Source organism: Macaca fascicularis, chromosome 11 (assembly GCF_037993035.2).
Source record: "Macaca fascicularis isolate 582-1 chromosome 11, T2T-MFA8v1.1".
Taxonomy (NCBI): Eukaryota; Metazoa; Chordata; class Mammalia; order Primates; family Cercopithecidae; genus Macaca; species Macaca fascicularis.
The window spans coordinates 37131039-37155664 of record NC_088385.1 but is presented as its reverse complement, the minus strand read 5'-3'; the positions used below and the strand labels follow the sequence as shown (position 1 = coordinate 37155664).

The window sequence follows — 24626 nt, the reverse complement described above, 5'->3', positions numbered from 1 at the left end:
ATGTTTTTCTCATGTATAGAACAATCAAAGTAGAGGTGTATGACTGGGATCGAGATGGGAGGTAAGACTTTTCTTATCTTCTTACTCTTGAACTAGGTGTGCTTTAAGAGGCACATACATTGAAATGGCCACATTTTTAAATTGTAACGTTTAGATTGCATATTTGTTTTGTTTTTCCAAATGTTACTGATGCATTTACATGAAATGTTAAGAATGAGCATATTTTCCTCCAACCTCAAGATGAAAATAGAGGGTTTTCTTATTTCCAGTAACTTAGTAAAGATTTTCAACTTAAATCTGATGATTATAGATGTCTAGTTTTATAGCTGTAATGAGTATCAAATTTATGCATCTCACAGTTTCTCTGAACATTTCTATAACATTGATATCCCATACTGTTCAAGGGAACGGAAGTAAGCATTGCATTCACCACCCAACTCTGCCTATATATATATATCATACAACAAAACTCAAGAATTGTGTCTGGTCATTGCCAGACCAAATAGTTGTTCAGAGCTCTGCAATCACTGTAGTTCTCTGCATATCAAAGTAGATATTAAAGACTAAAAGAGAAGAAACACACTACTTTTTCATTTTTAAGCATATTTTGTTTCTACTGTCATCTACGTAGGATGATGATGAGATGTTTGTAAAATGATCTTAAGCCAAGGGACCCAGAAATGCTCAAATCCTATTTTGCCCTAGACTACTGCCTGAAAGGGCTGAATATGCAGATGTCAAGGAAGAATGATAAATAGGAAAGCAAAGGGTACTTTTAATTTTTCAGTTGATGCTTGTCCTAAACTCAAATCCATAGCTCACTGATAAATGGAGCTGAAACTTGAGGTTAAAGCTAAATAATGCTTTTCTCTCTGCATCATGTACAAGCCAGAAACCAACCCCAAAGGGATGAAAGTGCCTGGATACCTGAACACTCCTGTGAATACAGGAACAAGTTCAAGAAGGCTGGCCTGTGCTGAGAGGGCACCCCCTTCTCATCCCTTCTGCTGCATAGGCAGAAAGTTGCTCAGTTGGAGAGCCACATGCCATCATGTGTATGACACTTGCCCATATGCTTACTGACAAACACGGTGCAATAAGTGTCCTAGAATTTGATGCAACTAGTATTTTCTTTTCTTTCAAGAAGTGATAAGAGAAGATGGGGAGAGAAGTGGAAATTATTATTCCACACTTTAGCTGCTACCAAATAAGTATATAAAACTCAAATATTTCAGTCTTTAAGTTGTATCCCAAGCATTATTATGAAAATGAGTTATAACACGGATTTGAAGTTTGCTGTTAGAGATAACGTCATAATAATACATGCTATGCTACTGATCTTTACATTTCTGCCAGGTATTCATTTGGTTAGTGTATTCTTTAGTTCTATGTGCATTCTGGAGAAACCTTATCAGAAAACCTTCTATTTTTCCATAGGGAGTTATGCTCCATTGCGTTATTAAACTTGATTCACTGAGAAAATGAGTTTTGCTGCTCAGAATAATAGAAAAGGAAGTAATGCCAATCTGAGTAATGGACTTTATGCCCTGTGTTATATACCCTATTTTCTATTTTAATTGTGAATAGGCAAAAGTGGTGGCTTTTCCCTAGTAATTTTTAACCAGGTTCCTGTTCAGAAACAAAAAGTGCAGCTCGCTGCCAGAGCTCCTTTAATATTACATAAACACAATCCTTGAGGCTGAAGCACATCTGACTGATTTTCAGTTTGAAAATATAAAACCTGTTTTTGGAGTTATTTCTAAATAGAACTTGTCTCTAATCCTAATGTAACAGAAATGTACGTGATATTACATTAGAATTAGAGATGAGTATTTTTGGGCACATGAGAAATGGCTTAAAACTTTGGGAAATGGTTTTAATTTAACCACTAATAAATAAGGGGTATAAATTTAGGTTTCATCTGCATCCATAGACATTCAATCCTAAATTTGCTGAAATTATAGATATTGTAATGTCTTCCTTCAAATGGTGAGTTTCTGTGACTCTCCTATTGTCTCCAATCTATTTCTGAGCCATAAGAATTTTGAATAGCTTTGAAGATCAGAATTACCTTGGAATTTAATTATCTTTTTTCCTGACTTGAGCACTTTGAGCATTCCTATTCAGGATATGATTTATTGAAAGTTTCTAACATGCCAGGTATTCTCTAAGCATTTTTAATGTTATTCTTTATTTAATTTTCACAATAAATTATAGGTACTACATTAATTACCTTTTACAGATAAAGAAACTCAGGCAAAGAAGTAACTTGCCTAAAGTCACAAAACTAATCAATGGTGGAACCAGGGCTTGAACCCTGGCAGTCCACTTCCAATAGTATATTCATAACTATTGCAGTGTCTTTTTTATAGCATTGTAATCGTAATTCTTGGCATTAAGTGAAAGGCTGCAACCTGGACATTGGACTTACTCTGTGCTACTTTAATGTAATAGTTGTGAAGACTATAAGAATTTAAGAAACAATCTAACATAATTTTTTTTATTATCTGAAATTGTATATTGTCTGGAAAAGTGGATAAAGCTTTTCTTGGTAACAGTTTTTATGTAACTAGAAGTTAGGTAGAAAGAAATGAGTATTACAGACTCTGAAAGTATCCTCATAGACATTGAAAGAACCAGTAAAATGTAAAAAAGAGGTGGCTTAGATTAAGCGAATGAGAGCTATAATAAGAGCAAGAATAGAGAGTGAGAGAGAGAAAGCAAGAGTTCGTTCACAGAGGATTTGGGCCATTAGATAGGAAAAATATTTTTCAACAAGAAATAGTAATTTACTTTTGAGACATCAGATTTAAAAGCAAAGAAACTATTTAGATACTGAGATTTGATCAGCATATTTTGTCATTGGGTCATCAACTGCCTGGGGGGGAAGATGGGTGGTGCTGGAGGGTATATTGATGTATTTTTAAATACTCATTTTACTATATCATCATTAACAACATATTCAAAAGAAGTCTAAGAAGTTAAAGACCGAAAATAAAGGGATGAGATTGGGAGGGGAAAACATCGTGAGGTGAAATTTAAACATTCCTTGTAAATGAATTATATGATTAGTAGAATAATTAGGGGAATGGATTGTAATTTTGTAAGTGTAAGTTTAATACCTTTTTAATGTTTAAGTGCTCTTTCATTAATCCAAAAATAGATCTATATTTTAATGTAGAAAATTTAGTGTATAATTCTACATAATACATTTTCACCAAGAAACCTTTTTCAGTGTTAGCAAAATGATCAGTTTGTGGATGCCATATAAAAAGAAAAATTAAAATAATTCTTGATAATTCTTTTAATTCAATAACATGTCTTACGTATGAAATTTGAAAGGTGCATTAGTCTCCAAAAAATATAATACATAAAAGTTTTTTAAAATCCAGACATTAATTTTATAATTTAATAATAATGATCACTGTGTGGATTATTATACAAATTGATATGAAGCTTATGATTATGTGTGGTCTAATAACATGGTTATTACACTTTTTACATTTTTTTAATCTGACAAATTTGCCCAATGTAGATTTTTTTAAAAAAATCAAAGTGACTATGATAGGACTCATTATATTTCACAACATAATGATCAACAGAGACTGTTTCCTGTTACTTATTTTTGTATTCCTGTCTTCATTAGTATTTGTCCTAAATCCTGTACATATGTCATTTTTTTACCCTATTTGTTGATCCAGAACTTTTAATTCTTCTTCTTAAAAAATGTTATTTGCTCAGTGGATGTTTTTTGACAGCTTGGACTAACATTGTCCAATGGAAATATAATGCAAGTCACATATATAATTTTAAATTTTCTAGTGATAACATTGCAAAGTAAAAATAAACCAGATTAATGTAGTAATATATTTTATTTAATCCTGTGTTTCCAGAGTATTATCATTTTAATATAGAATCAATATAAAATTACTAAGAAGGATTTTTTACTTTTTAAAAATACTAAGTCTTTGAAATGTGGTATATGTTTTGTGTTTGCAGCACATCTCAATTCAGGCTACCTACGTTTGAAGTTATAGCAGCATGTGGCTAGGGGCTGCCATATTAGATGGTACTACATAGACTTTAATGAAGTCCATGTAATATACATCATAAGTAACTTTATATCAGATGAAATGTTTGTCTGAATTTAATAGAAGTCTAGAATCTACTCCTTATAAAATGGGGAAAAGCTGGTCAGATATCTGTATTATTTTGTGTATAAATTTGCTCATGGAACACCAATAAGGCAATGCGCTCTTTCAATCTAGAGAGAATATGTCAGTCAAATATTAAAGTGGCAGCCAGAGCAACAAAACAAGACCCTGTCTCTATGAAAAAAATACAAATATTAGCTGGGCATGGTGGCATGTGCCTGTAGTCCTTGCTACTCAGGAGACTGAGGCAGGAAGATGGCTTGAGCCCATGAGGTTGAGGCTTCAGTCAACTATGATCATGCTACTGCAACTCTAGCCTGAGTGACAGTGTGAGACCCCTGTCTTAAAAAAAATAAAAAAACAGTGGAAAATGCTTTACTTGCTTATAATGACATTTTGTTTTACTAGCTAGAGTATTTCAGACAGTTGTGGTGGTAATGATATTCACAGATTGGGCACTTCAGGGACTGGTGTCCTCTTGCGTCAGAACTCTGATAGCATTTTTTACTAAATTCATCAACTGAAATTAATTCTGTAAGAAACACCTCACAAATCTATGAAGCATACAGAAATGTGGTAATGCTCTGTTGAGCATGTAACCAGTTGACATTAAATTAGGTATCTCGAGCTAAACTAGAGTAGAAGAAATACAGTTATCTGTTCCTTTTATTGAAACACATTGACAAGGGTCTGAGAGTTAGAGGCATTGCTTGACCTTGGTATTAATAATCAGTTGAAATGTATTCAATTTTCAACAAGTTAAACCACAATACTAAAATCATTTCTATACTTCTCACTATCTTTTTTTTTTTTTTGGAGATGGGTGGATCACTATTTCTTTAAAAGATGTGAAGGAAGAATATTTAAAGCTTACTTTAACAATTGAAAAGCTAAAGTGCTGAGAGCCTTGTCTTGGTTACAAAGCAATCAGTAGCGGTATCCCTGAAAAGCTTCAATTGCTTGAAGTTTCTGCAGCTGAATTTGTAGCTTAACTTAAAATTCAGGGAGCACTAGTGGAACAGTGCTGCCTTAATACCATGTGGTTGTGATGTGGGACTGATTGTAAATGGGCCACCAAGTAGATTGCTGCCTACCAGAAAAATGACATTTTGATGAAAAGGCTGTTAGGGAACTGTCCATCAGAAAATCCCCGCTTGTGAACAGGGAGGTAAAAGTTTCATTTTTACCACTCTGTATTTTATCAAATGCAGTCATTTCAATAATGATATTTATTATAATTAAATGCAAACTTCATTTGTCTCCAAAATGCCATACAAATGCTGTCATTTTCTGTTGTTACCTTAGAAGACATTTGATCAATGCATTTAATGTTTTCATTCTGGGATTATGCATCATCATGACCAAGTGATTCCTTGCCTAGTGCTTGAGAATGTATTTGTGAGTTGTCTAAAACATTAGAACTCATTTAGAAGAAGCATTTGTAAACCTTTTATATTTTTCTTATTTTGTTTCCTCACTTACTCTATGGAATCTTCCCTTAACCGTAACCTACAATTTGCTTGCAGTTAACCCTGAATATCCTAAACCTGTATTTAATAGGCAAGTTTCAGCCTCTTTTTCCTGTTCCCTTACGTATCACTTCTTTGAGACTTAAATGTTGATAAATGAAATTTCATAATCAATGTATGATTCACTGACATATCTAGTCTTCCACCTGCTAAAAATACAGGTAATTATTTCTCTCAACTGTAGCTTGTGAATTTTTTGTCGCCTTTCACTTCAGTCTATAATTCTTGCTCTCAAGAAAGACTGATTTAATTTTATATGTATCTAGTATACCTGAAGTGGTAATCAGTTTTTAACTTCTGTACATCTTCATGTATTTATGACTCAATAGAATTATGTTAATTCATTTATGAAGAAATTGTTACTGAGCACTCATTATGTGTTCAACAGTTTGCCAGGTAACATGACTTAACTAAAAACTTCAATCTTTATACAAGATTTTAATTTTATTTAATGTGTTTTATATATCTATCTATATCTATATCTATTTCTGTATCTATATCTATATCTATCTCCACCTGCCTACCTTGAATAGTTTGGGATTCTTTCAGATAATGTTTCAGAGGAAAGGCTTTTTCTCATTTTCAATAACATTTTTAAGAAAATTATATTCAACACCAGCCCTTTACTGGAAGATCTTTGCAGGATTTCGGAAAGTGGTATTTCAGCCAGTTTCACTATGCAGTTTTGGTGTTTGTCCTGTGCTCTTCTATCCCACATATTTGCCCGGCCTCACCATTTGGAAAGCCCTTCTGTGTTCATTTTGCCTGTTGATATTCTGTTCAGGTTCGATTTCAGTGCTGTCATTTGTATGAAAGTTTTCCTTATATATTGAAAGTCCCTCTCTCCTGTGTGTTTACTTTGCCACTTTGGAATGTTTATCAGCATATCTATCACATTATGACTTATACTGAAGTTATTTGTTTCTGCTTTGTCCTTCATATCACAGTAATCCTCTCTTATCTCTGGGGGAATATGTTCCAGGACCCCCAGTGGATGCCTGAAACCGTGAATAGTATGGAACTCTTTATATAGCTGTATTTTTCCTATACGTACATACTGACGTTAAAGATTAATTTTTACCTTGGTAAGAGGTGAACAATAACACAAAGATAGAGCAATTATAATATACTGTAATACAAGTTATGTGAATGTGGTCTCTGTCAAAATATCTTATTGTACTGTATTCACCTAACTTACAGGTCGTAGTTGACAGCAGGTACCTGAAACCACAAAAAGTAAAACCGTGGTTAAGGGGGCAGGGGTAGGGGAGACTTCTGTAATTATAAACTACCTGAAATCAAGGACTGTGTTTTGTCATATTATTCCTCACAATGTAGATTATAGTGCCTTTAATGTAGTAGTTTCTTGCTATGTTACTTCAGTAATACAGAAGAGAGGACTTAAAATAGAGCTCTGATATCTTTCTTTTTCTTTTTCTTTTCTTTTCTTTTTTTTTTTTTTTTTTTTGGAGATGGAGTCTCACTCTGTCTCAGTTCACTGCAACCGCTACTTCCCGGGTTCAGGTCTCAGCCTCCTGAGTTGCTGGGATTACAGGTGTCTACCACCATGCCTGGATAATTTTTGTATTTTTATTAAAGACAGGGTTTCACCATGTTGACCAGGCTTGTCTCAAACTCCTGAGCTCTATGATCCACCCGTCTCGTCCTCCCAAAGTGCCAAGATTGCAGGCATGAGCTACTATGCCCTGCCAGCTCTGATATTTTTCTGTATCAACACTCAGTCCTCCATCAATACTTATATCCCCTTTATTTTAAATCATGAAATTACCTTAAATAACATTAGAGGTCTTATTTCTCTGGTGAAACTAAAGATAGTGAGTAATTAATTTAGATGTCGTTTACTTAGTCTTGTTTTCACAGTTTGCATGTATCTTAGATGTTATATTCAGGAATCTATCATCTTTCTTGTCATTCAGATTGCTTACTTTTTCTGCTTTAGTCCTATCTAAATACCGATAACTTTCACCAACAGGAGAATTATCAAGTTCAAATCATCAAATACATTTATATTTTAAATTTTTATTTTTAATCACCTTACTATTTAAATTCATCTCCATTAGAATGTCATCAGTCAAATTTGGAATATAAATTAAATTCTAATTCTGGTATAAGGTGATATTAGAATCTTATGGCTAGAAGAGGCCTTTAGAGTTAACTCTTTATTTACCAAGAAGAGACTGAGCATATTTATTGATAATTGATCCTGAATGAGTTATTAATTTCACCACTAAATCTGCCTTTTCTCTCTGAAGTTGTATTCTGTTGTGAGGTTACCAGAGGTGATATTGAAAATATTTTTCTGCCATCAAAATAGATGGGAGCTATACGATGGGAATAGGGTCCTGGAAGGTCTTTTCTTTGCAGGAGCCAGCTTTTTAATTGCTGGATTATGGGGTGGCCCAGGGAGTCCAGGGGAAGGTTTTGGGAAGCTGAGGTAGTAGCCAGGCACACAGAAAATGGTGAGCAGTGACTAGTTATCAATGGGAGGGTTGATAGATATCTTTGTATTTTTATATTTACGTTGGCTTTACTGATTTACATCCCTTGAATATAAGGCCTATGCATTACTATAACTCCAACATTGCAGACTGGAAAGAACATAGTCATATTAACCCTGCCCTTGCTCTCATCCACTAAATCCAATCAATTGCCAACTCTCACATCTGTTAGAAATAAATAATTAAATGTTGCCTCCATTGTCACTAGAATGAATGAATTAATTTCCTGAAGTTAATTATGCAATTATTTATACTTTTATGACATGAAAAGATGGAATAAACACAGATGTTTATGAAAAGAGTATAAATATTTGTTACCAGGCTAAATTTATTTTGCAACAGTATCACAATTTATACAACAAAATACTGAAGATGAATTTTTAAAAAGTAAACAGATACTGAAAGAAAAGAATAGTAAAGAGAGCAGCATAGCAGTAGAAAAAAGTTTTTACAATGCAGCCTGGTGAAAAAGAAAATAAATCAGAACTAACGATAGCTTGAATAATAGAAATGGTACAAAGTGATAAAAGGGACTATTGTGAATTAGACAAAATACTCTAGGAAGCTCTGGAATGAGGGCAAGTGGGTGGACCTGAGGTTTTATAAATGTCTGTCAAAAAGTCTGAGTTATAAATCCAACTTTCCAAAATAAATAATTTTTTTATCTCCAGTGCCACTATTGCTGAATTAGGATTAACTCTATCACTGAAAATGAACTCAATTTATCTGAAAGTCCTAGTTTTTAATTTGGCTTGTAGGCATAATGTAGTATCAAAATTCCTAGCTTTCTAACTCAACATCCCACAGCAACTCAAGCTGAGAATTGCTATATGAAGTCCACAGATTTAAATATATAAAACTTTATAGGTAAAAATATCATATAACAAAAAGTTAAAGGATGATTAGAAAATAAATTGCAACATATATAGTAAAATAAGATTTCTTTAATTTGTAAAGAGCTCTAGTACAATAAGAAGATGCCCATACCTAATTACAAAGAGGCAAAGACTTTGACAATTTTTTTAAAAAAGGTGAATAAATATTTTAAAAATGAAATGTACTAGTGTATTAGTCCATTTTCATGCTGCTGATAAAGACATACCTGAGAATTTACTCTAGTGGTCTGTTTTCATGCTGCTGATAAAGACATACCCGAGACTGGGCAATTTACAAAAGAAAGAGGCTTAACTGGACATATAGTTGCAAGTGGCTGGGGAAGCCTCACAATCAACGCAGAAGGCAAGGAGGAACAAGTCACATCATACATGGATGACAGCAGGCAAAGCGATAACTTGTGCAGGGAGACTCCCATTTTTCAAAACCATCAGATTTCATAAGACTTATTTACTATCAGGAGAACAGCATGGGAAAGACCTGCCCACCAGGTCCCTCCCACAACACGTGGGAATTCAAGATGAGATTTGGGTGGGGACACAGCCAAACCATATCATCCTGCCCCTGGCCCCTCCCAAATCTCATATCCTCACATTTCAAAACCAATCTTGCCCTCCCAATGGTCCCCCAAAGTCTTCACTCATTTCAGCATTAACTCAAAAGTCCACAGTCCAAAGGCTCATCTGAGACAAGGCAAGTCCTTTCTGCCAATGAGCCTATAAAATCAAAAGCAAGTTAGTTACTTCCTAGATACAGTTGGGGTATAGGCATTGGATGAATGCAGCTATTCCAAAAGGGAGACATTGACTAAAACAAAGGGGCTACAGGCCCCATGCAAGTCCAAAATCCAGCAAGGGAGTCAAATCTTAAAACTCCAAAATGATCTTCTTTGACTCTATGTCTCACAGCCAGGTCATGCTAATGTAAGAGATGGGATCCCAGGTCTTGGGCAGCTCCACCCCTGTGGCTTTTCAGGGTACAGCCCCCTTCCTGGCTGCTTTCACGGGCTGGTATTGAGGGTCTGTGGCTTTTCCAGGTGCAAGATGCAAGCTCTCAGCAAATCTATCATTCTGGGATCTGGAGGACCATGGCCCTCTTCTCACAGCTCCACTAGGTGGTGCCCCAGTAGGGACTCTATATGGGGGCTCCGACCTCACATTTTCCCTCCGCACTGTCCTAGCAGAGGTTCTCCATGAGGGCCCCACGCCTGCAGCAAACTTCTTCCTGGGCATCCAGGGGTTTCCATACATCTTTTCAAATCTAAGCAGAGGTTCCCAAACCTCAATTCTTGACTTCTGTGCACCTGCAGGCTCAACACCATGTGGAAGCTGCCAAGGCTTCGGGCTTCCACTCTCTGAAGCAGTAAGTCAAGTTGCACTTGACCCCTTTTAGTCCAAGCTGAAGTGGCTGGGATGCAGAGCACCAAGTCTCTAGACTGCACAGAGCATCACAGGGACCCTGGGCCCAACCCAGGAAACCATTTTCTCCTAGGCCTCTGGGCCTGTGATGGGAGTGGCTGACATGAAGACCTCTGATATGCCCTGGAAACATTTTCCCCATTGTCTTGAGGATTAACATTTGGCTCCTCCTTCCTTATGCAAATTTCTGCAGCCTGCTTGAATTTCTCCTTAGAAAATAAGATTTTCATTTCTGTTACATTGTCAGGCTGCAAGTTTCATGAACTTTTATGCTCTGCTTCCCTTATAAAACTGAATGCCTTTAATGGCACCCACATCACCTCTTGAATGCTTTGCTGCTTAGAAATTTCCTCTCCCAGATACCCTAAATCACCTCTCAAGTTCAAAGTTCCGCAAATTGTTAGGGCAGGGACAAAATGCTGCCAGTCTCTTTGCTAAAACGTAACAAGAGTCACCTTTATTCCAGTTCCCAATAAGTTCGCAATCCTTAGCATGGACCTTACTGTCCATATCGCTATCAGGTTTTGGTGAAAGCCATTCAACAAGACTCTACGAAGTTCCAAACTTTCCCACATTTTCCTATCTTCTTCTGAGCCCTCCAAGCTGTTCCAGCCTCTGCCTGTCACCCAGTTCCAAAGTCGCTTCTGTATTTTTGGGTATCTTTTCAGCAACACCTCACTACTGGAACCAACTTACTGTATTAGCCTGTTTTCAGGCTGCTGATACAGACATACCTGAAACTGGGCAATTTACAAAAGAAAGAGGTTTAATTGAGCTTACAATTCCACATGGCTGGGGAAGACTCACAATCATGGCAGAAGGCAAGGAGGAGCAAGTCAAGTCTCACATGGATGGCAGCAGGCAAAGAGGTAACTTGTGCAGGGAGAGTCCCATTTTTCAAAACCATCAGATCTTGTGACACTTATTCACCATCACAAGAACAACATGAGAAAGACCCACTCCCATGATTTAATTACCTCCCACAGGGTTCCTCCCAGAACATGTGGGAATTATAGGAGCTACAAGATGAGATTTGGGTGGGGACACAGAGCTCAAACCATGTCAACTAGTAATCAACAACAACAAAAAAAGAATTTAAAACATATAACTTAATATATAACAAATAATATTTAAACTAATGTAAACTATTTAAACTAAATAACTTTTTAAATGAAATGGGCAAATATTTTAATATATATTACCCAGTGCTGTTTAGGGTGAACTGAGATAGGTGTTTTTATATTTTTAAGGTATTATAAATGGGTACAAATTTTCTAAAACTTATTTAGTTACATGTATTAATATCCTTAAAAATACTGTTATGACTTTTATCTAGTAATTTTATTTGCAAGAATGTATTCTAAGGTAATACCAGAAACCTTAAAAAGGCTTGTGGTAAAAATGTTCAACTCAGTTATTTATGATAGAACAACACTGATGTCCAAATTAAATTGTGGTACTTCTATCAAAAAGAATATTATGTATCTATTAATAGTATTGCGTCTGGGTGCAGTCGCTCATGCCTGTAATCCCAGCACTTTGGGAGGCCACGGCAGGCAGATCACTTGAGGTCAGAAATCGGAGACCAGCCCGACCAACATGGCAAAACCCCATCTCTACTAAAAATACAAAAATTAGCTGGGCGTGGTGGCTCATGCCTGTAATCCCAGCTACTCAGGAGGCTGAGGCAGGAGAATCGCTTAAGCCCAGGAAGTGGAGGTTTAAGTGAGTGGAGATCGCGCCATTGCACTCCAGCCTGGGCGACAGAGTGAGACTGCCTCAAAAAATAAATAAATAAACAAATAAATAAATAATTACAACAGTATTACTTTCTAGGAATGCTTACTTATTTGGGAGAATGCTTTTTTTTAATAAAATGAAAAGTGAAAATTACAGAGTACTTTATACTAGTACTGTCTAATAGAAATGTAAATTACATCTATTCTAGTAGCCATATTAAAAATGTAAATAGAACCAGTTAAAATTAATTTTAATAATATATCTTACATTGATATCAGAAGTATTAAACATTATTAATATCTAAATTATTGAGATATTTTTCTTTTTTATGTACTATCTTTGAAATACAGTGTATGTTGTACATACTTACAGGAACACTCAGTTCATACTAGCCACATTTCAAGGACTCAGTGAGTGCAAGTGGCTAATGTCTACTAGATTGAACAGTGCAGCTTTATACAGTGTATCTGGAATATTTTCTTAAAATATATACATGGAAAAGATATATTGACCATCAGAAAGATTATCCCTGGATGGTGGGATGAAATACACTTTTTACCCCTTTTTTTATGCAGTTCTGTATCCTCAACATTTTTTCCCAGGAGCTTTAAAAATATATTCAGAAAAGAAGGTTTTAACCAACTGTCTAGAAATGTCCACATTATAAATAAGCCAACTTGTCATACCAATTCTCCATTCCTATAGGTGGCTAAATAACTTAAATTCATAATCCACTTCATACTCCTTTACTTGTGGTATTGAGACACAGATAAGTACGTAAGCAAGCAGAGACTTCACCTCGGTGTGAGAGAGACACAAAATGGAGAATAAGCAGTGACACTACAAAGGATTCTGTGTAGAAAATCTTTGGCAATAGCTACGAATATTGGTGATAGTAGTTTGATTAAACTGTTCGTAGAGCATATAGTGTTTTATTACTGAATCAGGATCTGCTTTTCTTTAAAAATTAATTCAGAAAATCTGGTTGCTTCTGAAAAGTGTGGGAAGATCAGATGAGAGTAATTCTATATGCCAATAATAGAGGCTTGGATTTTAGTGTGCCTGATCTGAGGTGGCCTGCAGATCACTCATTTGTCCCACGTTTCTTATTTCTCTTCATAAAAACCACATCTTACATTTTTTTCTCATTCATTCGATTAAGATATATTACATTTCAATCTTACTAGTTCAGGAGACCAAAACCATCTAAGTCATATGCAAATTCAATCACTTTTTTGATTCTAGTTCCTGTTTTAAAGTTGAGCAGTAACAAAGAGGAAACTTTTAATTGTACTTTATTCTCTGTAAAAATTAAGATAATACCTGCTTTACAGCTGATGATTTTGATTCAAGTTCCTGTTAGCATCTCCAAGATGTGTTAGTTTTTGTCCTTAAACCGAAAATATTTCTGTTCCTGTTACATTCGAGACATTTATGAATGATTTCTTATAAAGATGCTTTTAGCAAAGAACAGTCTTCTAATGAAAGAAAGCAGAGTTCTCAATATCATGTTGAGAAACTGACCCTTGTGTCAAAATGATATTTAGTCGTTCAACTCTGAAGCACCTCAGCATTGTTTGTTATTGTCAATTTTGTTATCATCTTATGTTGTCTAACTATCTTACAATTTGTAGCTTAAGAAAAAATTAGTATGGAAAAATAGTTTGTTTATATTGTAACATGCATGAGAAATATACTAAGGTTTCCAAAGAAAAAACGTGAAAGCCTGACTTCTTTCCCCCATTCATGGTAATCCTTTTGACCACCAAGTTACTGCATAAAATACTTCATTGATTAGCATGTTTGTGACTTTAGGTAATCTTACCACCTACATCTTAAAATATTTTTGATCTGTGTTCAAAAGGTTTTTTTTTTTTGTATTAAAGAATATTTTGAATATCTCTGTGATGACATTGTCATCTCCATCCTATGACATAGAATACCTTGACCTCTTTCTGTAATCAAGAACGAAATATATTGAAATTGTCCTACTGGTTGCCAGAAATACATATTGGCATATGGGCCACTTAATACATATTGGGCCACTTAAAGCAGTGGTTTTTACTGGAGGTATGCATAAGAATCACCTGGAGAGCTTTTATTGAAATAAATTCAAACTCGTGGGTAGCATCGTGAGACCTTGTCTCTACAAATAATTTTTTTTAATTAGCCCAGCATGGTGGTGCACCCCTGTGGTCCTAGCTACTTGATAGCCTGAGGTGGGAGGATCACTTGAGCCCATTAGGTCCAGGCTGCAATGAACTGTGATCACACCATTGCACTCCAGCCTGGGAGACAGAGGGAGACCCTGTCTCTAACAAACTTAGTAACCTCACTTGGTGAAACTTATGTTTTAACAAATGTTTTCTGAACATCTATTAAGTATGGGTCACTATACTAGTTACTGCAGGGGAATTTAAAGATGATTGCTATCCAGCCCATGGACTGAAGAAGGGTATGTTCCTGTAGAGTGTGCAATAAAATTCCAGGAACAAAATACCAGGTAGAGCATGGATGTTTCCTGAGAGAGGTATAATGTGATGCTGGATTTCAGGAAAGGATAAGTTCACATCTGTGTTGAAGTATCCCAGATGTGTTCATGATAAAGTATGATATGTGATTTATCTGAAAGGAGTGTAGGACTCAAAAAAGGGCAGATATTGTGGATGAAAAGTTCTGCTTTGGCAGTGTGGTTCTGAGTAGGTTATAATGTATTAGAGGGAATTCAGGAGAAATGCAGACATAGAAAAGTAGGTCAAGATCATATGGTAGAAGGCCTGTAATGACACACTGGGGATTATGTATTGAATCCCATTGAAATTTTGGAATCTTTGAGAAACTTTTTGACTCTGAATCAGGCACATTTTGGCATGGCCAAAGGTGTGGGAAAATATCTGTAGAATGAATTGGAATCAGACAGATACAGAAGTGCAAGGACTAGTTGGAAGGTTATGGAGGTCATTAGGAGAGTAATGAAAACCTGTATTACGTTGGTAGCAAAGGTAAGAGAAAGAATAACAAAACCATTGTTATGAATGCCATCTAAAGTACACTTTGAATATGCATAGAGCTCTTCCGTCTACAAAGTACTTCTTTTACATGCTTTTCCATATGATCCTTGCAAAAATCCTGATAGGCATACGTAACATATGGTCGTTCTGCTTTTGTTGATAAATGAATTGAAGTTCAGTTTCTTGCCCAAGTTTACCTATATGACGGCTTCAAAATGTGGAGCCTTCAGATTTCACATTTATGAGTTTTCATTTTTCAACATCACGTGAAGCTTGGGTAGTAGGGACAGTGTTAAAGGGATAACATCTATGGGTTTATAACAGCAACATTATTTTAATTGAAGTCTGATGTAAAACACAATTCTCAAAGTCTAAATGTAGTTGACAAGGAAATATATATAGTATTATTGATGGGAATAGGAGAGTAAGGCGTTGCTAACTTGTCAGTTTGGGGGTATAGAGGTAGATATAATGGACTTAGATTCTGAGTGGGTGAATTTAAAATTCTAATATTAGCCTTTCTTTAGTTCTGATGAGGAGAATACCAACTATAAATCTAGCAGACAGTTATAATCCAGACAATACTGGAATTCGTGATTACCTCATGCTAGAGGAATTGAAATATTTCAGATTACACCAACCTGAATCTATTGTGCTTTCTTATGTAAGGTTTAGTTCATGCTTCCTAACAGACACAGATGTTTCCAAGACCTCTCTGTGTTTTACTTTGGTTCCCTTTATCTGAAAACTGGATATTTCTTCTGATATTCAGAAGTCCAGAATCTTTTCTTGAAAGCACAAATTCTTAACCTTTAGCACTTGATGCTGATTATAATAGATACAACCTGAGATAATTAAAACCAAACAAAAATATGTTTAGCTATTTATTCATGTTATAGTCAAATCATGCCTGGAAAAGAAAATTTTATAGTTATTTATCTGGCAGAAACAAAGAGATGTAGCATACTGTCACTGCCAATAAAAATTCAGCTTTGATAAATACTCAGATATATTTCAGTGTTGCTTTTACTTATTTGTAATTTTTTTGACTGAATGACTGACACACACTTCTCCAGTATAGTGGAGATACTTTATGTATCTCCTAATGTACCCTAAATATTACTGTATGGCCTGAAGTTTGATTTTCTGCTCCCTAAATCAAGAATTTTGTCTTTGCTTTTAAAATTTAGTCTCTGGAGTTCAACTGTGACATTCTTGGTTACAGCCTGCTTGTGCACATAGTTTTAGATACTCATACTTTTTAATTTGTATGAACGTATGAGAGAAGTAAAATAAAGGCGTCAAGTCATTCTATTTAAAATATATAGGTAATTGTATATTTCAGTGATCTAAGTAATTGCCTCAATTATCCACATCATTACAAAGGGAAGCTATACTTTTTCTGTGGCATATACGATCTTTTAAAATATTTTGGATAATTTTTGCATTATAGATTTAACCAGAAAATATAGTCTACAGTAAGATTTATGCTACTAAAAATTAGAGCATTTTAATATAAAGCAAACACCACATAAAATCTTTGGTATTTCACCGACTTTGACATCGTCAAAGAAATTTAAGAGACTAACCCATTCTCTTCTACTTTATTAAATGTATTTCATGTGCATATTTAATGGTTGTAATATCATTATTTGGCATTAAAATTCAGGAAGAGGAAATACTCAGTAAATGCTTTCTGACTAATAAATAAGGTCATAAAAAGATTTACTCTTTTTGGTATCATAATTCTATGATTAATATTTATTATATAAATGTTATTTAAGAATATCAAATTAATGTGAGGTTTTAAATTTTCAGTTAAATTGTGTATTTAGTTAAGTACAAATGAAATAGTATTGTATATACTATGCTATGGAGTGTTTTAGAATTATTTAGACAACTTTTTCCTTCAGAAACCAAATATTCTAAATTTCTATATTGATGCACACATGAAATAAAATATTATAAACATGAAAAAATGTTTATGGATCATGCTACTTATATTGCTGGTTTTTCTTGTATTATACTATGATTACAACTCTAGGATAGACATGCAAACTTGTTAACTTACAATTTTTGAGTTTACATTGTATTGTATGTAGAACAAAATAAACATAGCCAACAAGAAAAGAAATTTCTGATGTGGAAGGATCAGAACCAAAGGAAGAATGCTTCCTATGGTTTATGTTTTAAAATGAATTCACAGTGGGATTTTTGTTTAAATCTATAGAAAAATATCCTTCTATTTAAGTCTTCACACATTGACAGTGCCTCTTTTAAGTCATTATTATCTAAACATATGTCTACTGTTATGTTTCCTAGAAGTATAGAATAAGATATTACATATGTAGAAAGAGTCTACCATATTGTAGAGTTTCCCTTATCTTATCATATCTGCTTTACAGCACAAACTCATTCTGAATATATCATAGTAGAGACTAAACGAATCAAGCCATTGGAATACATGTGTTAAAATGTAAATTTTAATCTCTAAAATTAATTTCAGCATATATTGAGATTAGGGCTACATTTTTATTTTCTAAGATAATACTTTTCTTCAAAGAAACCAAAATAAAATTTTGGTATCCCGTAATTAATTATATCAACTTTAAAAAAGTGAATAGGAAAATGCATTTTATGGTTTTGAGGGGGTGAAAAAATGTATTACAAAGCCTACTAAGTGACCCAAAGTCAGTAGAACCCAAAGGTAGAACCAACATGCAGACATTATTTTTGTGGGATGGCAAGGACATTTCTTTCATTTTCATAGAATATTCAAAGATTTTTATAATATGTTTTAGGAACAACTTACCTGCTATGCATATTTAAAAGAAGAGTTTCCACACACAGATATTATACCATCCAAGCAGCAGCTCACACAGCTTTTTAAATTCTTAGATTTAATGTCTCTGGGGAGCTCAGTAATTCTGAAACTTTACTTCATAGTTTTCGGGAGCCTCACTTGGTTAAAAAAGTATATAACGTGTGCAGACTTCTAACAAAAAGTCTTTTTTGAGGTGAACTATACTATTTCCATATTCTAATGCTTTGAGAATATTTATATTGTTAAAACCATTTCCAGAAAGTAACACTCTTCAAAAACCATATAAGGAATTATTGAAGCCTCACAAAATCTAGGAAGTTTGTTTCAGCACTTTGGGAGGCCGAGGTGGGTGGATCACGAGGTCAGGAGATCGAGACCATCCTGGCTAACACGGTGAAACCCCGTCTCTACTAAAAATACAAAAAAAAAAACATTTAGCTGGGCGTGGTGGTGGGCGCCTGTAGTCCCAGCTACTCGGGAGACTGAGGCAGGAGAATGGCGTGAACCCGGGCGGCGGAGCTTGCAGTGAGCCGAGATCGCGCCACTGCACTCCAGCCTGGGTGACAAAGCGAGACTCCGTCTCAAAAAAAAAAAAAGTTTTAAGAAAGTAGTTTTAGGCTGGGCGTGGCAGCTCATGCCTGTAATCTAAGCACTTTAGGAAGCCAAGGCGGGTAATCTCTTGAGCCCAGGAATTTGACACCATCTTGGTCAACATGGCGAAACCCCGTCTCTACAAAAAGACAATTAGCTGGGTGTGGTGGTATGCACTGTGGTTCCAGATAGTTGGGAGGCTAACGTGGGAGGATCCCTTGAATTGGAGAGTTGGAGGCTGCACTGAACCAAGATCACCCCACTGCACTCCAGTGTGGGCAACAGTGAGACTCTGTCTCAAAAAAAAAAAAAATAATAATAATAATAATAATAATAATTAATTTTGAGAGGTGAAAAGAGTAATGATGTAAGAATCCAAAGAGAACTTTATAAATACCAAATGGTAATAAGTAGTTATTACTTTTACGTTAATATTAAAATATGTACACAATCCCCCACTGGCTGAAAATTCTTTCAAATCAGAAAGGTCTGAGTTGCCAAATAAAATCTATGTCAAGGATTACAATACACTGTCACCTCTAAATTCAAAATTTCACTGAAGTGGTGGGATGATCTTTTAAAATTTCATAATGTACCTTTTTTGACTAAGAAGCCCTTGTCTACACAGCACAAAATAAAATTTGTGAGTTACTTGATTTATTTGAGGCAAATATTCTAGGCAAATTTGATGGGAGCTGGGATAAGTGCTTTTGGGACTTGAATTATCTAAATTGTCTCTACGTATTGATTGACTGAAAACGACGAAAGCAACAATTTACATAACGTTGTACTGGGTAGACGTATATTTTTGGGGTTTGTAAGACTATTAAATCTAAAACCCTGACATTATCAAAGGATGTTTTCCAACATGCATTTCCCCCGCATAGGTTTGAAAGAATTTCAATAGTAAATTTACTTTAATCTCCTCCTCTTTGTGACTTACCCTTTGCAGTTGATCCTTGTTGCCCTTTTTGGAGTCCCTCAGTCTGTCAGGAAGATAATGAACAGTATGTAGACTGGTGGCCAGAGAAAGCATGGAAACTGGTAGCCGGCTCCACAAGCAAGAATGGCGGGGGAGCTAGAACACTTGCGATGCCTTTTGGCAACTCTGGCACAACTCTGGGAAGTGGTGTCCCGAAATACAGAGAGGAGAGGATACGCCAGAGGCAAAGAAGGGACTGTTTGCCATTGAAAAGACCCTACCCTTGGGTAGCAGTGGAGTCTAGAGTGCAACTTGCCAACTTTTGCTACTTCAGGCTGGGGGTTTTGTGTTGTATACGTGTGTGCAGGAGAGAGAAAGAGAATGAGTATATGTTACTCATGGCAGATTATTTTTTTCTTTGTGCTTTCTTATCAAGATACGAACTTTGGTTCAAAACGTTATGGACTTCCCTGTTCCAGGCTTAATCTCTGTGAAAACGTGAGAGAAATTGAGATGAAATTATTATCTTTAAATGACGTATGGTGGTAGTGATGGCTGACAGAGAAAAAACATTTTTTGAACTACTGTGCTATATAGTAAAATTTTTATAAAGTAAAATTTTTTGAACTGCAAATTTAATTTGTCTTGTCTACTTATGACTGAAGTATATGTGTATATTTGTTTATTTGTTCCTTTTTTTTTTTGAGACGGAGTCTCGCTCTTTCGCCCAGGCTGGAGTGTGGTGGCGCCATCTCGGCTCACTGCAAGCTCCACCTCCCGGGTTCCCGCCATTCTCCTGCCTCAGCCTCCGGAGTAGCTGGGACTACAGGCGCCCGCCACCTCGCCCGGCTAGTTTTTTGTATTTTTAGTAGAGACGGGGTTTCACCGTGTTAGCCAGGATGGTCTCGATCTCCTGACCTCGTGATCCGCCCGTCTCGGCCTCCCAAAGTGCTGGGATTACAGGCTTGAGCCAACACGCCCGGCCGTGTATTTTATATTTGTTCTTGAATAAAGTATCTGTTACTAGTATGTGGGAAAGTAAGTGATCACTTTTAATTGCATTTATTTAGCCATAGACCAATGACATAAAAAGAAAAAGATACAAGAATACAGATTTAGTAGCACAGTTTTTTTTAACTTCAGTCTTTGTTCAGCTTTGAATATGTCATCATTTTATAATAATGCTGCTTTTTTGTTTTGCTTATAATAATAATTATTGTTACTATTATTAATTACCATTACTCTGAAAAAATTACAACTTACTGGCTTATAGTTTAAACTTTTGAAACAGGATACTGAGTCACACCGACTTCCTTTTCTAGAGATTAACGTTCAAGCTAAAAACTGAATTCAATCACATACAAAGTATGTGAGCGACATAAATATTTTAAAATCCATGAAACTGGACAAGATTTTAACCTTAGACATGATCACAGTAAAGTTTCTAACTAATATAATTCTAGATAAGTATCCAAGGTCATAACTGGATAAAGAAACTCCATTCTACTTTTTAATGGATTAAGTTACATTTGTGAAACATTGCTAGGCAAAAGTTATTTCCTGTTAAGAATTTTTTGTCTTAACTATTGTATGCTTTCTATTTGTGTAGGCAAATTTTAATTTGAATGGGGAGCTTTTCTTTGACAATATTCTAGTGCATTCAGCTTGTTAGAAGCAATAGAAACAGAATGAAAGGTATTTATATTTTAAAAGTATACTTTATGTGGAGTTAAAATTTAAATTATGTCTAATAGATACCCATGCAACTTAAATGACCTACCGTTATGAATATACTTAAAAATATGTATATATCCTGTTTTTTAAAAAAATAATTTGGCATAACTAAATAGGCATGCAATTTTGGCTTTAAATGTGATAAATTATTATATATAACATATCCTTAACTATGGCGTATAGCACTTGCTTTACCAATGTAAACCACAATAAAAATATTATCTTCACCTTAGAAAATGTGATTTGTTCTAGTCTTCTTGTATCTTTGTATAGATATAATCAAGAGGTGAAAATAAAATTAATAAAATATTCAATAATCATAATAGATGAAATAGTAACATACTGAAATTTAGGATTATATAAATGTACCATTTTATACATACACACACACACACACACACACACACCCCCAGCAGGACAATAGAACTTACTATATATACGTATAAAAAGATATTTATCTTTTAAAAATTCTGTCAATATTTGAAATGGACTAATGAGCAGGTGTGGATAAGACTGATAATATTAGCCTAGTTCTCCTGCTGAACTCTTAATTTATGAGAGTGGTTTTATCTATCTATTTCTGTCTTGGAGGCCCAGAGTACTATTGAAATCTACGTAGAGAGCAAAGGAAATATAAACCTCTTGAAGTGATTTAAAATGTCAGCAAAGCTGGAGATAAATCATCACTTCTACATTGAATACATTGATATACATCTTATATATAATGATTTATACTATTAATAGTAAAAACATGAACCAGGACTTTATGAATAAAAAATTATTTTTGCTCAAAATATGCTTAGAGTTTGTGTTTACTGGGGCAATTAATTAAAAATCATGCTAGTTCTGCATATTTAGCCATAAATCAGCTCATAATCTAGGAATGCTGAAAGATCATGTTTCTTACCTTTTTAAGAAACTAGGTTATCAGGATTTGAAGAAGTTAAAAGGAAAAAAAAAGGCTTGATTTTGTTGATGTTTTAACTATTTACTTCAAGAATCAGTGAAGGTTGTTGATGTTATTGTTATGCCCAGACCGTTTATTCCCCGAAGAAGACCACCAGAGTCCAGAGTCAAAGCTATGCAGCAAGGATCTTTATTACAGGTTCGAACCTGGAACTCTCCCTCGCTCGTGAAACGAGACGGGCAGGAGAGCTCCCCTACTCAGCTCCGAACAATGTTATATAGTCTAAGAAAAGTGGGCATAGAGTTATTATACAAATCAGATATATGATTGGCTAGTGTTTGAACAAGGCGATTTGGCTAACTATGATTCGTTCCTGCCATTTCTGATATTTTGGTTCAAACTTTGAGGCGGGAGAGCAGGTTTATGGCAGCAAGAGTTTATCTTACTTAAACACGTCTTGTGACCTTGCCTCAGAACTTACAAAATCTCTGGTATGTGCAAAACAAAATCTCTGGTATGTGCAGAAAACCAGGTACTCACAGAACTTACGAAATCTCTGGTATGTGCAAAGATTAGAGAGCAGAACAAGGGTGTAGCGGGTGGGGGGCGGGTACACATCTATCTTTGTGTCCTTTCATTATCATGTAAGAAATCATTCTTAGATGCTGAAAAGTTTGTCAAACACTATGCCTACAACAAAAGCAAAGAAAGCAAAATCAGGGAGAGCTAGTATGTTGTTATCTGGACCTATGAAGATGGCTTTTTGTGGTGATAGTAAGAAAGCACAAGTCTCATGGTGCATTTTACTTGTAATCATGGAATTAAAGGCTTGGTTCCAGTCACCTCTGAAAAACTCTGCTGCCCTCTGCCCACAAATACAGGTTGAAACAGTGAAAATGTCTGCAACCCATGCATTTAATTAGGATCATCGTAACTACATTTCAGTCAAATGGGCATTTTACTTTCGTGACTGCTCCATTTTCAAACTCACTATTTTCAAAAATCTTCATATGTGTTCCAGGACTTGAACAGAATTGCAAGACAGGGAAACATGGGAAATCACTGCTCTGAAGTATAAATGAGAGACAAAAACCTAAGCGTGATGTTCCCATGAGAAAGATCATGCCAATTTTGTTCCAAAATCCCTTTAGCATCCAAATTAGAGAAGTTGCCTTTCATATACAATTTGTGTACAAATCCTCATTTGAGATATCCTTTGATACATACCTGAAACATGTCACACTGTGATGTACTCCAAAGGGGAGACATGCCTTGTGAATTAAGCATACCTGCGTGAGAACACCACAAGCCACATGCGTGTGTAACTCCAAAATATTATGATACAACACACATCTGTTCATAATCCTATTACTTCTTTACAAATTAATTTGATTAAAACTTCTTTATTGAAAAAATGTGTGTCTGAAGTTATTGTCTCCATAATTAGATTGTATTCTAGAAGTGACTTTTTGATAAGTTAAATACCTTTCATAGAAAGAATCAAATGAATTCTCTGGGTTGATGTTTGAAATAGAAAGTAGGCATTACCTCCAATTTTGAGGTGAAGACTTAAGGACCCAGAGGTTGACTAACTCAATACAACATGGTGGTAGAGAAAGGGATGAGATGGATTAGGTATGTATTTGCCATTGATCCATATTATATGCAAAACTAGATAAATGTCAGGAAAATAAGCATTATCTATTGAAGAGTGGCCTTCAGGAAAATCTTCAGTTGTGCCAAAAAAGGCAATGTTCTCTTTTTTTCATACCTTTGTTGTAATTATACGGGGGCATTTTCATGGAAAATCATAGTTGTCCGCATTACTCTCAGAGTTGTTTTAAGGAGATAGAGAAGGTTAATATGTTTAATATGATTGGCACTTGTGCCATTCTTTTGGGCTGAATATAATTGATGTGAGGCAAATTTGTTAATATCACTGGCAAGGTAAAATCACGGCATGACTGTGCTATTGCCCTAAGTGTGTTTGCAAAACTCAGCTGCACCCATTGTGTAGCAGGTACGGAGGGGGATGCTGGGAATCCTGAGATGAAGTTAATACCTTTCTTGCCTTCAAAACATAGGTGAAGAGAGGAAGCACATGAATAGATGGGTTTAATACAATATAGGAGCTGTGATGAGAGATACTGGTTGTTTGCTTGTTTTATGTTTTTGAGAGCAAAAAAGAATGAAGCAGAAAAGGCTTCTTGATGGATATCATAGCTGAACTGTACAGTAAAAGATAAGTGATATAGGGGAGTAATACCCCAAAAGTAGAGGAGGATGGATAAGTTTGTAGACTGCCCTACAGGTTTCAGGTATAAATGTGACTATGCATAATACCGTTTTCCCACTATTTAGGAATACTGTATTCCCCAAAAAT

The 24626-nt window shown here is 35.2% G+C and overlaps 1 protein-coding gene across 13 annotated transcripts in view; it reads left to right on the top strand.

Moving 5' to 3' along the window:
- The window catches only part of CPNE8 (copine 8), a 240112-nt gene that overhangs the window by 133884 nt on the left and 81602 nt on the right, over positions 1-24626 (top strand). For all 13 annotated transcript variants that reach the window (XR_012419728.1, XM_074005902.1, XM_074005898.1 and 10 more), the window contains one exon: positions 20-61. Coding sequence is in view for 12 of the 13 variants with exons in the window: in XM_074005902.1 (XP_073862003.1) it covers positions 20-61 (42 nt within the window). In the remaining variant the exon portion in view is untranslated. The remainder of the gene's footprint in view (positions 1-19; positions 62-24626) is intronic.